The sequence below is a fragment of the Dermacentor variabilis genome, chromosome 6, assembly GCF_050947875.1.
Source record: "Dermacentor variabilis isolate Ectoservices chromosome 6, ASM5094787v1, whole genome shotgun sequence".
Taxonomy (NCBI): Eukaryota; Metazoa; Arthropoda; class Arachnida; order Ixodida; family Ixodidae; genus Dermacentor; species Dermacentor variabilis.
The window spans coordinates 68823173-68838669 of record NC_134573.1 but is presented as its reverse complement, the minus strand read 5'-3'; the positions used below and the strand labels follow the sequence as shown (position 1 = coordinate 68838669).

At 43.9% G+C, this 15497-nt stretch overlaps 1 protein-coding gene across 1 annotated transcript in view; it reads right to left on the bottom strand.

Annotated features, from left to right (window-relative positions):
- spg (dedicator of cytokinesis spg) overlaps window positions 1-15497 on the bottom strand; it is a 153333-nt gene that overhangs the window by 53070 nt on the left and 84766 nt on the right. The window contains exons 19-20 of the mRNA XM_075695143.1: window positions 10780-10961; window positions 4931-5138 (exon numbers count right to left, since the gene is read on the bottom strand). Coding sequence (XP_075551258.1) covers window positions 4931-5138; window positions 10780-10961 — 390 coding nt within the window. The remainder of the gene's footprint in view (window positions 1-4930; window positions 5139-10779; window positions 10962-15497) is intronic.

Sequence of the window (15497 nt, the reverse complement as noted above, 5' to 3'; positions counted from 1 at the left end):
ATAACGAAATCCCTCAACAACGAAATTCTCACGACAACGAAACATTTTCGTATCGCCGACAAACACCCATAGGATTCAATGCATTTCATGCCTCTCGGCAACCAAATGCTGCTGTACTGCAATCCCGCATCAACGAAATTTACCGGAACGTAAGTCCGCATATCACCTACTCGCGTAAGGCTAGCAGGTTCCAAAATATGCTCAAATGCAATTGTTTTGCACTAAAATTGCGTAAAATACCACTTCACTACATTTGTGTAGGCGCCGCCATTTTTGTTCACAAAAACAAGCAAGCGCCGGAAGCGATCAGTGTGCTGGAAACATGTCATGGCCGCCATGGTGTTTGTTGATCGCCCATTTGAAGCGGCACGCATGTTCCTACTGACATGCGATGACTGTTCTTGCATGCATACTAGGCAAGATTGTAGATCGCTGTTAGAAACATGCGTTCACTTTGCGTGCCCCATGCCTGACGACTCGGTGAGGCCTATGCCAATCGTGTGAGGCAAAACTGAACGCAATCTGAATGCGCGTTTCGAACAATGATTGCCGATCGCGGCAGTGCACGGCATAAAGTGTGCCTCAGTGAGAAAAATGCAGCCAAAAACAAGCAAATAAATGTCCCACTGACACTGAATTGTTTATGGCACTTGAGATGCCGGTCGCAGCATACGGAGCGTCACTGCAGAGCGGTAGCTAGCTGGGCGAGTCGGTACATCTGCGTAATTATTGCACACAGCGCGCACTAAAAAAAAAACACGGACAAAGAATAGAGATGAAACACGAGCGCTGACTCACGGCTTTTAGTCGCGAGTCAGTGCTCGTGTTTCGTCTATTCTTCGTCCATGTTTTTTAGTGCGTACTGTGTGTAATAATTATGGAGTGTCACGCATCGGGCCATGAATGAGCGATCGTCCAGGAATACACATCCATTGCTTCAAGAACGCTGGTTTTGATGCCACCTGACAGGCATCGCTTGCGGATTCGGCGCTGAACATAGACGTGTGCGAAATGGCCATTATCTCGATCGTTTGCCTTCGAGTACAGGAGATACGATCACTTTTGCGTTCGGCGCCTACAGGTAACATCATGCGCTGGAGAAATGCTGTTGCATGCGCTGTAGCTCTGCGTCCGGTGCCCAGTTAAGCAAAATCTCGCAAAAGTGATCGCATCTCCAACAGCAATTGATGGAGGATACTGTACTACGACAGTACTGCCACTGCTAGTTGACGCATGCAGCGCACTTTATACTGTCGGCAATGCGGTTATATATACTCGAGCAAAGCTTACAATGTAATAATAATAATATTTGGGGTTTTACGTGCCAAAACCACTTTCTGATTATGAGGCACACCGTAGTGGAGGACTCCGGAAATTTTGACCACCTGGGGTTCTTTAACGTGCACCTAAATCTAAGCACACGGGTGTTTTCGCATTTCGCCCCCATCGAAATGCGGCCGCTGTGGCCGGGATTCGATCCCGCGACCTCGTGCTCAGCAGCCCAACAGCTTACAATGTAGTCTAACGGAATTTTGACAGTAAAGTTCTGCTCTGCGATACATTACCTATCTGTGCTGTCTCTTTTCACAACAACGAAGTTCTCGCGAAGGCAAACTTTTTCATGTTTCTCACAGATTTCGTTACTGCGAGGTTCAGCTGTATTAGAAAACAAGTCTTATATAATTATAAAGTGATTAGACTGTAGTTATTAGAAACACATAAGTAAACAGCCTTTAAATGTGCTTACTGGTGGGATAATTGGTTTAAGCCTGGAGAAGGCCAAGTAGTGTGAACTTGGAAAAAACAGACAAATACAGAGGACTGGCACCACTCACACACACATTCTCTGCTGGAATCCAGAAAGTACACACAATAATGCAAGTAAACACCAAGGTTATTCTCGCATAACAAGTTGTCATAGAAATCAAGCTGTATAGGGTCTACTTCCATTACTTTGACCTTGACAGGACTGCCAAAATTGATATTTTTATTTGGATGGTCAAGATTAAAAAAAAAGGGGGGGGGGGGAATACGTCCAAGCATACAGCTGCCTCACTTAGCAGTATTTAGCCAATTCCAGTGCACCCTACTTACTACAGACTCTTAGGATAAAATAATGTGCATGTAAATTTAACATGCACTTGATTAAAAAAAATTATGCCTGCACCCAATTCTGTGATTCAGAAATGAAACCTACAGTTTGATGTTAGAGATAAAATGGCAATTTATTTACACTTCATATTCATTGCTGCTAATCTTCGGCAGATTTTTATAGCAGGCAGCTTCTTACAGACCATAACATGTCATCATCCTTGTCTGATATTTCACGCTTCTCGGAATCACTCCACTACAATTTCAAACGGGACGGTGACCTACACCTCGACTAATCTCTTTGCCAGTCCGTCCTATGTTGCATGCAAGTTTCTGGAGTGCCGAAAACATGTGGCATGACCTTGTTGCTGCTAGCTTGGCATTCAAAACAATTAGCAGTGTGCAAATATTCAACAGCCTATTCGATTTGAAATGGCTAATATTGCATTCGATTCAAAATATATGAACCCCTGAAAATTGCTTTTCATTTTTAATTCAGCTTAGCCACGGTACAGCCCTGGTATGCAGCGAAGCATACATACTGTGTTGCGGTGAAGCATATTTGCCGTGCAGTGAAGCATATTAAAGGTAAGACGGAGCCCCTGCTGGTGTTTCCGGCTACCCAACACGATCAACTCAAGCACCCACACTGTGCTGCGTTATCATGCATCTGGACAATACCAGATGCCAGGAGGAAACCTCCGTCTGCTACTAATAGGGTTAGGCGCCTAAAAACACTGTTTCCAAACTCTAAATTTGACCAATTAGCGAACTTGGCAATGTTTTTAGAGCTTTGTCCTAATGTAGTCGAGTGCCACCAGGATGCTTCAATGACAAACTGGGTTCAAAAACCTGCCTTCAGAAAAATCCAGGAAAATTTCACCGTCAAGGAACCAAGATATGTCCTCGACAACAAGAACTTCTGAAGAGGCTCCTTCCATGTCAGCATTGTCGAAAGACTTTGATAAGCTCATCAACCAGCAGCAATTTTCACTTGCTTGCGGGAGCAATTTTCTTTGTCACAAGCGCAGACTCAAAGATTTGTGCATGATGAAATTTTGGGGCAAAAATAAAATCCGTCTGAGTGCCTACTGTTGGCTCATCTTGCGAAGAGATACCTGCAGATAGCAGACACTAGTGTGTCTAGTGAGCAGCTCTTTTTGGTGCCTGAAGGTATGGTGACATACAGGAGGGTGTCACTGCTCCCCGAACATGTCGAGCAGCTATCTTTCCTTCATGACAACATTAACCCTTTCATTAGAGAGGACGAGCAAGGCTTGTCATTGGACTGTGCCCCGCCCCTGCTGAGGTAGAGCAGGGCCCATCAAAATTAAAATCTGCTATGTTTCCAGGCTTTAGTTCGGAGGGGCCCAGCTCATCCTCAGACAGGAGCAGTAGAAATTCTGACCAGCCTAGCTCGTCATCAGTAGTGAAAGTTAAATAACTGCAGTTACGATATGTCAAGCAAAAGTGTTCTACTAGATAATTTTGTTGACCACAAAGCATAATTTTCCTGGATATTTTTTGTTGCACAATAAACTTGTGCTTTTTGTAATGTCTCTGATTGGTGAAAAAAAAATGCATTTTTGCAAAACCAATAGTATTCGTATAGAAAAATATTCTATTTGACTTGCACTTTCTTTTCGTCATTCAAATTCACTTCAGAATTGAAATTTTGATATTCGCACACCCCAGCAAATAGCTTATCCTTTGAATGAGCTCTAAAGCAGACAGTAGCATATTCTTGTCGTTATCCTACGTGAAAGCTTGTTCTGCAGCCATCTTGTAATGACATTTGTGAGGATGGTGACTCTGACGGTAGGCTTTATCCAATAATATAAATGCAGTTTCAGTTTCCTATGTGATTATAGTACCCAGGCAAATTTTGAAATTATTTTCTAGGATAAAAATAAAGGCGAGCATTAGGATCTCGTAAGTATTGTAATCATTCATTGTGAATTGTATTTCAAATGCTAATGATTATGAATGTGAATGGTAAATAGAAAAGAGTGCAGCCAGTTCTTTCACAAGAACATCTGCACATATATGAGCATGTGTTTTAACAAATTTCAACTGTATTAATTTACCTCACTGCGTATATGACAAAAAAAACTCTCATTCAGCTGTTTCCTTCCCAATGTAAACCTGGGTGTGCAGCTTTTCAAAGCCAAGTGCAGAAAATGGTAAAAAAATAGCACTGTAGAAAATGTACCGATATGTGCAGAATTTTTCTAGGAAAACAAATATAGGTAACTACCTGCCAAATTTAAAAAAAATGTATATATATATATATGTCAAAAAACCTAATTTCTAGTTATGAGAAACGCCGTAATAGTCGGATCCAGGTGAATTTTGACTGCCTGAGGTCCACTGACATGCTCCATAGCGCAAGCTTTTTCACATTCCGTCCCCATTGGAATGTCACTGCCACCCCAGGCGGGAATTTCACATGCAACATAGAGCTCCGCAGCACAATGCCAGAGCCACTGAGACACTGTGACAGAGGGCATTATTTTAGAATAGTATTCTATGGAGCCACAACTTGCATGCCGAATGCATTTCTGATCAGAGCTTAAATTTAGCAGGGTTTTCAATGGTTTCAGAGGTCTTGAATTATGTTTAGGTAATTTCTTGAGGCTAAACTTATGGGTTTTGCAGTGACCGATTGGCAACAATGAGAATTCGCCACCATGTTCTCAGCCCTTCTGTGGCCATTTGTCACATTCCAGTTGATGAACAAAGAAGCTGTCCTCATGTTTTCATTCTTTTTGTTCACAGTAGTGAAAGTTCGCATGAGTGTGCCTTTTTTCTAAACAAGAAAACCATGGCACTGACTCACCTGGAATCCCGCCAGCAGCCGCATGTCGCCATAGCGCTCGATGAGGCGTGCTCTCTGGGTGGGCGACAAGTGCTCCAGCTGGAGGGATGGCTGAGCCAAGAAGTCTGAGGCAAGCCGCAGGTACTGTAGCCAAAGTGGAACATCCAGTGGTCGCAGGAAGTGTGATGCCAGCAGCTGCGCCAGCTCCTGCAAGGCCCCGAGGGCCACACTGCAATGATACCGGGGATGGAACAATTGGTGGATGCCGTTGCATCCCCTCTCAAACATGGTAGTGGCTGCTGCTACCAAACTTGCTCGGCTGTGTCTGTTCAGAGCCCCTAAAGGGGCAGTAGCTGCAGCACCCTCTATGAAAGATGTCAAATGTGTACTGTATTAACCTTTTGTAATCATGGGCATTTGCCCACTTTACAGTTGTTCTGGCCACAAACTATTTTGCATGTTTTGGATGCCATGTAAAAAGAGCGCTTGTGTCAGCAAACATGTAGTAAGCGATTTATTTCAGAAACCTTTCTTTATTCCCGAAGCCCTTGTTCGATGTCCAGCCAGCATTGTTGCGAGGGATGATGTCATAACTTTCTTTTTTTTATGCATATTCATGGCAATATATTTTGTAAGAGTTCACTATCTGTAATTACAGTCGAACCTGGATATATCGAATTCGACAGGGATCGGAAAATAGTTTGATATAGCGAAAATTCGATATACAGATATAGGCCAAAAAGGCACTCACAATCATAAAAAATTGTGGCTTACCGATTGGAACAGCCGCGAATCACATAGCATGTGCACACAATATGAAAGCGCTTTATTTCACGAAAAAAAAAAATCACTAATTTTGGGCTGCTTTTCCCTATGGGAAATGAAGTTTAAAACACTAGTCTCAATCTTCTCGAGACTGTCCAGGTGCAAGAGCCCAGTGCCTTCCATTTCACCACAACAGCGCCGAATCAGGCTAAATGCTGACGCCAGTTCAGTGGCTGTGCACGGACGCATTTCCTCGAAAACACAGTTGCCCTCATCGTCGCTGGAATCGCCGTCTTGAAAACCAGCTATTTCGGCCACGATGTCCTCATCAGCGAGGCCGGCTGCCGCTTGAACTTCGCTGTCAGCGTTAATGAAGTCATCAACAGTACCTTTGGACGGGACAGCGCCGGGAAAATTGGACAAGTCACGGAACGCATCCTCCAAGCACTCATCGTCATCTAAAGCTTCCGGACGTTCATCTCCGGCCACTTCAAGGCCTGCCTTGCCGAAACAATTGGCTACTGTGGCCTGCTTCACGTTGCCCCAAGCGCCGGTAATCATCTGGATCGCGCCGAGCAGATAAATGTTGAGATCGGTTCCCATGCAGAGGTTTATGAGGAGCCGTTGAATAAGTCACTTCCGATAGCCTACCTTGAATGCCTTTATGATACCCTGGTCGAGGGGCTGCAGTCTCGCTGTGGTGTTCGGCGGGAGAAACTTCAATTCGATGTGCTGCAGCTTGCAAGTTGTTTGATGGGCCGAACAGTTGTCTACCAGAAGGCAAACTCGGCGGCCCGACTTGCCCAACTCAGCGTCCCAAGCCTGCAGCCATTCAACAAAAAGTTGATGTGTCATCCAGGCCTTCCTATTACAGCATAGCGGACGGGAAGCTGTTTACAGTTCTTGAAGCAGCGCGGTGACTTGCTCTTCCCGATCACGAATGGCCGTAGCTTGCACGAGCCGTCCATGTTGGCTGCAAGCAGCACCGACACACGCACTTTGCTCATTTTACCACCGTGGCATGAGGTTCCACGAAGAGCGAGTGTCTTATTCGGCAACATTTGCCAAAAGAGACCAGTTTCGTCTGCACTGAAGATTTCAGCAGGTGAAAACTTCTCAGTGATCTTCGGCCACTCCTCAGAAAGCCACTGCTGCATCTCCTGGCTGCTGACAGGCCCACTTTCACCTGAAAAAAGCTCACCAGATGACCGCAATCACACACGCTACACACGGCTAGTTGAAACAGAGGTACGCACAACAAGACGCGCGATGCGCAGATGGAGCAGTCCGAGCGAAGCCTGTTCGAGCGGCAGTCAACGGGGCTGCGAAGGAACGACAAAGGGAAAAGAAAGAAAAGAGTGGGGAAAAAGATCGGCAGATTATGCCACCGAAGGCGCCATGTTCGTTATTTGAGCCCTCTCTGGCTCTCTTGCCTCCCCTGGCCCATGAGCGACCGTGCCGACCTCTCACTCTCTCTCTCTCCCTTTTCCCAGGAAGAGTGGCTTGGAAACATCGCCGCGTCTCCATGCCGCGCACTCTCTTTGCTGAGCTCCGATGCCCTTGCCGAATGCACACGCCGGCGGTAGAGGAGGAGCGAGAGAGCTCGTGCCAGTGGGGCGCAAGAACAGGGGAAAGGCTCTGCGTCTCCGTCGCTAGGTGACGGCCGCACATGCGCAGAGGAGGAGCCTGCTGACTGACTCTGCGGAAATGTTTTCCCCTGAGGACCGGACACGAATGTCTTTGGGAAAAGCGCACCTCCCAGGGGCGCGGCGTTCAATATATCGAATGTCCAAATGGAATTCGATATACTACGCAATTGTCCTCAATTGTCCTGTACTTTTACATAGTATTTTCAAAAGGGTAATCTGTGTGTTCGATATAGCCAATAATTCGAAATATGCGGGTTCGATATATCCGGGTTCGACTGTATAATTTTATAGACAGCCAATTCTCACAGAAAACTCTGTTTCAGTTAAGCCGCCAAACCAACCATCTAGCTGAAAAGCAAACCTTACAGCAAAAGAATAACTTCTTCAGCCAAACTTCTACAGCGCCTAGAATCCGCATATTTGGCTGTCTATCTTTGGTTGTAGTTTTTCTTTTTACTGTTGCCATTGTAATTGGTATACTTTATAGTTCTTGTGTGAAGTTTTGCCATATGTATAATGCCAGTCAATATTTTTTTTTCGTGTTATCTTTTTCCCGCCCAACCTTATATTTGCTGTCATACCACATTATCATCGATTCATTTCCATTTCTTTGTGTTAAATTGCAAATTTGAGCTGTATGTTTGTACACTGACAAGTTACTTTGCACTTTTTATTACCCCCCTTACTCATCAATGCCCTGTCAAGGGGCCTGTAAGCTATGTTCAATAAATAAATAAATAAAAAACATTCTGCAATCTTCTTGGACCCCATTTTATATCGCTTTACTAAACCAAATAAAGTAACAAATGGTGGAAAATAATGTACTACATAACTTTCTTTTGTCTCTTTCCCGTTTTGAGACAAGAATTTACACATTCAAATGTTCACTTTTCCTGACATTTTGTTAGCACGGCAGACATCCCTTCTAGGGTTACGGATGCTCAACATTGTGATATTTTGAAAACAGTTTTTGAACAAAATTTTCATGTCGGAGTGGTGCAGGCTTCGATACAGTAGTGGGTGGACCGAGAAGAGGACAGGGGGAATGTGGGGAGAAGGTTGTGAGAGGGCATGTGCAGAAAGCAGCGCCGTTTCGCGTCGTCACGTGACGATGTCGTTCCCACTGCCGTGGATGCACACCTATGCTCGGCAGAAGCGATGTGCCTGAATGGCGTGTGTTACACCAGTTCTCTGGATTGGCACTTTGTGCAACACTGCACAGATGGCCCCAAATGGAGTAGCAAATGGAGAGCGACTCAGAACAAGAAGCTGCTGGAGCCAAGTGCAAGAAGCTTTACAGCAGTGAGAAGTGGCCAACGCACTTGAACGAGAAGCTTTATTTACTTCGGCGATACTCTTCATTGGTTTATGGATAATTTCTTAATCACTCATACTTCATGACTGAGGACAGATCAGTGAAGGCAAATGCCATCTACACCGATAACTTGTGCTGTGCATAGCTCACAGTGCTGTAAAAACAGCAAGTCCTTGATGAAACTGGCAGAATGGGTGCCACTAAGTCTGCTGCCACTATCAGCTTCATGTGTTCATGTTACCACTCTGCATTTGTTTGGATTACATCGAAGTGTGAAAAGTAGTTCCTATTTTTTTAAAGTTTCATTCATATTAATAATTTTTTTTTATTTTGTACCTTTTCTATTTAGTCCCTGCATAAAGAAAAGATGCACTATATCAGCAGCAGTCTCATGAACTTGTGCTCTGCAGATTAGACAAAAATAGCCAACAATCAAATTATACACTAGTTGTGCATGAACCTAGAGTGCCTTTTTTGACCTTCATGTAAAACAGCCCTTAAACTTTCACTCAACTTTTCCAAGACTTTTTTTTTTCACCTTAAAGCCTGCTTACGAAAGCCTATGTCGTGAACACTCAAGTGAAGCAATTCACATGTGGGATTTATTATTATACTGCAGACCAACTTGGTCCATTGTAGATGCTATACAGTTGTTAGTATGTGGAAATATAGAATGGTTATCACCAGAACAACATGCTTAGCAATATAGTCAAGTCCCTTTACAGTGAAGTGTGAAAAGTAGTCGAAGAAAAGTAGGTGAAGTGTGAAAATGTGGCGCATCTGACCCAAAAATACCTTCATTATATCCAATATTCATTATAAGCATCGACAAGAATAAAGTTATGATATTTACACTTATTTTATTGCATATCTGATAAATTTTTATATCTGTCTTCATTATACTGAGGTTCAACTACAAAACAACTATGAATAAAACAAATACAGTTTGCATAGATGGACAATTGCATGCTACAATTACCCAGCAATACACAGCAGGAGAAACTGCATCTGATATACAGTCAACGATTAATTTTCGGACATGCCCGATAAGTCGGATGCCTTCGAGGCACCACCATGCACCTGACAGAGCCAATGTATAAGGACATTTGAAACTTCAGACGATGAAATTCTTTGCTGTTCGACTTTCGGGATCTTTTACTGTGACCACAGGTCTCAAATGGCAACAATCCAAGCCACCACTACTCCCATTTTGATTATCGCACAGCATCAAACCAGCGTTACTACACGTCAATCTGCAAGGAGCCATGACCACTGTGGCCATGCTAGGCCTAGCTGCTTAGACCTTTGCTACCAACCTTCCTGGTGCTCGGTGCCGTGTCACCGATGGCTTCAATGCTCAGAAAGTACAGCAGAAAGTACGGGAGAAAGTACCGATGTTGCATAATACCAGTTTCCGAAAGTCAGCTTCTCTGGACTACAGCAATGTTGCACGGTCAAGCATACGCAATGTATTGCAGTGAAGCACAGCAAGAGTGGAAAGAGGCAACTGTCGTGGTACAGCATAGCATTCGCATGCACACATCAACTCCTGTCAGTATGGGTAATGACATGCCTAATAGGAGTACTGGCAGGGCTTCAGAGCTGTTTTGGATGTGCCTCAGGTGATTTTAAAAGCAAGCAATAATTTTTTCGAACTGCCCGATTTTTCGGACGTTTTCGAAGCATTTAGGAAGTTAGAAAAATTGGACATTGACTGTATTAGCAAAGCAAAAGCTCTGCGAGAGTCTGAACAAATAATGGGTAGAACATTGGGCTGCTGTGCTATGGGCACCTGGTTTTAAGTCCCACTACTGGACATATAATTTTTATAGAACTGAGCAACTACTTGTGCTGAACACATTCTGACGCCCTCGTGACACATAAACCGACATGCCAGTAGATGAACATTATACCTCCTTGCCACACCTGCACTACTACACAACTTATTATGGTGCAACATGCTCCTGCACAGGTGTAAACACCCTCCCATGCAGCTCCTTACCAACACATCTCCTGCATGAGTGCCAAGAACTTCCGCTGAGTCATAGAAGCGAGACCCAGCAATCGACTGATTAACTAACCGACGTCAAAACGCGGGAGAGTTGGGTAAAGAAACCTTCAGTATCACCCACTCCACTCACTGGTTAGCGAGTGCACGCATGACAGCCCAGTCGGCAGGGAATGTAGGGCCCAGCAGCAGCCGTCGAAGCACCGACAGAGCACAGGCCACACCCTCACGGCCACCATCGGCACCCCACAGCTGTGCATAGTGGGCCTCGCCAAGTGCTCTCACCACACCCAACAGGCACGCTGACAGGGGTCCCTGGGCAAGGCACTCATTTGATTAATTGGTGGGGGTCTATAAAATTCCAAAGCAATACACAGTTGGCATCACATCGGTGACTGACAAAGGTCACACCACCAAGTTGGTCACAAATTTCGCGAATTCACCAGTCTGATCCTCCAGCTCTGAGACTGGAATCACAAAGCTGCTGAACCAATCAGTGGTGCAGGAGCAGGATGTCAGAATACACTGACGGCTATTTCACATGGCCATGGTTGTGCAAACAGATGTGAGAGGTAGCAATGACAAGATAATTCGGTGAGATGACAGGCCTGTCACACTTGCCAGTGCAAAAATCTATCTCTGTGAGTAGCTTTTCAGTTGCCAGTTGGTCATGGCACTTCTGTTAAAATGCCGAACCGGTTTGAATGTCACCTATAAGAGACACTGTATCCAAGGGCTCTAGATTACAGTATTTCAGGGGCAGTACTCAAGGGCAATCACTTTCAGAAGATTTCGCAAGACCCTACATTAGAAAAGTGCAAGTATATAGCTGACACCGCTGATGGCACTGTGCGAAAATAGTGAGCTTGGCCCAGTTCCAGAAACACTGTCGGCCGTATACACAGACGTGTACAGTGCTGAGTCCCGCAAAATCACATGAAAGTGAAACTATCTCTGAAAGTTATTGCCCTAGTATACCGCACTAGATTCTAACACATGCCTTTTCTCCCAGGAAAATCTGTCTAAAATTGCCTGCATGTTATCATCAGATACCAAACAAGAACAGCATTCCCGGCATTGGCAAATAGCATGAAAACAGCCTACAGTCAGAGGCAACATCCCTGTTGCTGTCATCACTTGATGGTGACGAAACATTTCTGTGTAGGCCAATAACGACCCTCTGCTTTCATTACAAAAGCTCGTACGGAAAGAAAGTTATTGTGCATGCTGAAGCCAGTGGCAGCACAACTGCATCGCATGTTCTTTGAGCTTTTGAGACTTGCATGCATGCTGACTAATTGGATGAATTGGTAGCTTGAGGCATGGACCAGAATCCGGTTCACAGTCACTACAACTCTAAAAGAAATGTAGTGCTATATCAAACACAGTGTACTACACAGTGGCAACATACTGTGGTCCGATTTCATTCTGTGGAGGGAAATTTCTGGTTTTTTGGCCATGACCACAGGTCTGAAATGGCGTTATCACAGCCACCACCATTGCCATTTTTATAATCTCGCGACCTTGAACAGGTGCCCTCACATGCAGATCCACAGTCAGCCGTAGCCACCACTGTGGCAATGCCCTAGCTGCTTCGACGTTTGCTACCAAGCTTCTTGCTGTTTGGTGCAGTGCTTTTTATTGAAAGAATTTGCCGCTGTCAGCAATGCTGCTGACTCTGCCTTGTAATCCTCGCCAATGGTTCGAAGCTCGGCAAGCACAACGCATTGCATAATGCCAGTTCCCAAAAGTTATCCTCGCCTCAATACAACAATGTTACACGGTGAAGCATACACAATGCATTGCGGTGAAACATACTAAGAATGGGAAGAGGCAATTGTCACGGGACACAGAATCTTTAATTATACAAGCGTGCACCTGCTGTCTCTTGTCACAGTATGAGTACTGATACGCCTGAGTGTACTGGTGGGCCTTCATAGCTATTTCAAATGAGCCTGTGGTGAGTTGAGCCCTTGGGAGCAGTAAAAGGCATCCATTCATTTTTTTGGACTGCCCAATTCTTCAGACGTTTATGCGGCCCTAGGGAGTCCAAAAAATCAGAAGGTGACTGTATTGGGTGACTGCTACTTGTTAAATAAATATGAGGTATGCATTAGTTCAGGCTGCACTTTATTTCCTTGCCCTGAAATGATAAATCTATGTGCATCTTTGGCTACCTCCTCCATCAAGATGTGGCTGCCATGGCAGCATAACCTAATCCTCAGCAGCAAAATGCTGCAGCCATCAAGTGAGCCACCATGGCAGGTGTTAGCAGTGGAATGAAAGAACACCACACCAAGCAGTACAAAATTCATGTAAATAAACATAGAGGTTTTTCAGGTGAAATGCAATGTATTACATCAGGGTTCTTCCCACTATGAATGGTAGTGGAAATGACACCAACCACTCTATTGAGTGGTCAAAATGAGTTTATTATTATAATATTTTTTTATGCAATGCCACCATTGTGAAGCTATCCTAAAGAGGAGAGATCTGAGCTTCAGATAGTCCCAGCGTTGTATTTCACCGTGCAGAAATACTAGCAAAAGGACACGAGGGTTACAATGTGGGCTTGTTGGTAATGCAACTTCAGGGGGAGTACGGTAGCACCATTATAATCACGGGACAAAAGAAGACACATAGGGACACACACAGTGCTGTGTGTCTCCCTATGTGTCTTTTGTCCTGTCTTTTAATCACGCTACCGTACTCCCCTTGAAGTAGCAAAAGAAGCCAGAGCCAGTCCAGGCGTGAAGCGAACAAAAATAAAAACAAGACAACTAGCATTATAATTTGTTACTATTGCAACGTGGACACAGGAAGCATTCCTGTTGGCTGGTACAGACTTGAATGGCCAGCACATGTTTTTCGCAAATTTTGAGAGGCAAATGACTGCATTTTTTGTTCTTGCTACAGTGAAGTTTAGCTATTGCAGTTGGATACATCGCTAGCTCATGTGTTTCTGTGTTGCATTAAAAATGCAAAATTGGTGAACTTCCTATTTAAAATGGCAGAACAGGCATATCGCAGAAAAGAGTCTTCTTTGTGTGTTTAACCCCTCCTCCTCCCTTTTAAGATGTCGACTCCTCAAGAATTTCTGGGGAGAACCCTGTGTTACATGCAATAGCAGTTATTCACAACTGAAGCAGTCTGGACAGAAAAAGGACAGCTCAAAACAGTTACTATTACAGCAGCATGGATGAAGAAGTAAGGGGCTGCATCCCATGCATGGGTGATTTTCGAGAAACAGTAGAACTTTGCTTATACATTCCTTGCCAAAATGAGAGTGAGCAAAAAATAATTATCTGCACTGAGCTACCACAAGACGATATCGGGTACACTGTCATAAGGGCTTTTAAGACTCACTAAAAATAAATGTTAAGATAAGCTGGATTACTACATTATACTTTAATGCTTCTAGAATACCAGAAGCATCAGTCTTATAACAGGTGGATCCTTGTTAAGCCAGAAAAGACACCAGGACAAAAGACAGCGCTGAGGTTTCCATGCTAGCTCCTCATGGCATCACAAATTTTGGACAGCATCTGCTCGGAACTAGTTAATATAGTTGATAATTGCCAAGATTTGCAACATCTCATCCAACTTGTGCTAAAACTTCACAGGGTTGATGCCACTTTGTTTAATTTTTGCACCTTCTCCAGTATGCCAATCATCCTCTCGGAGTGAGAGTGGCCACTTGGAAATTGTAGAAGTACAATGCTGCATAACTGGTATTAGTGGGAACAGACATCAAAATACTATTCTGGAACATTTATTATACAGTCGGTGACCCATTTTTCGGACACAGGTGGGGACATAAGACATAACTTAATATTCCTCTAAATCTTTAACTGACTTTAGATTTAGACTAAAAGAAGGCTGCAGTTTGCACAATTGAGTGCATAATTGAGTGCAAAAGAGAATCTGAGATGAATGAAATCTGTGAATACAGCCAGACTTGCAACACCCTTTCTCTGTACCTTTGGGGACAACGACAGGCGACTATCTCACTGCCTTTAGTAAATTGCAGGCTTGTTGTTTGTTGCTTGACAATGTGCCATGATTAGCTGTTTTTACAGGCAAAGACATAATGCTGCAATCAGCAAACATACTTCCTGGCTTGGGGTGTTATATTTGACACATAAATGTTCCAAAGGGAATAGACATCCTGCATCTCTGTTAAGCATCATTATCTCAAACACTCAGTCAGTTTTGCAATTCGTAGTATTTATATGTAAAAAGTTCAAAGTTCAGAAAGCCAGTTAAGAAATGTAAATGATTTAACATCACAACAAAACAAAGTGATCACATGATGCATGCTGTATTTCTTTTATGCTGTCGTCTGCTTCACACGCCAAAAATGAAGTCACCACCCCAGATGGTGCTGTCAGAGGGCTGGTGATGACAAAAGGCAGCTGCACAAAGCCTATGGCAATTCTGATGAAGGAATAAAATGAAGGAATAAAAGCAATGTGCACTCGAAAAATAATTAACTGAAAACTATTTTGTACAAAAAAGAACCTGCCTGAGGTTATTGCCCCCTTGAAAGAAAAACAGCTGCACTTACATTTATTGACAGAGAAGAAAGACGAAGGTGGAGAAGCTGAGGTCAGTCTTGAGCCCCAGCCAAGAGAGAAGGAGGGAAAGAGGCATCCATAGGGAAAAGAGGAACAAGTGTTTAAGTACAAGAAGAATAAAGACAATTATGAAAAGAAGGCTACATAGAAACTACACAGATGTCTGACAAGTCAAGGACAACAACTGGTATTAGTGGGAACAGACATCAAAATACTATTCTGGAACATTTATTATACAGTCGCTGACCCATTTTTCGGACACAGGTGGGGACAT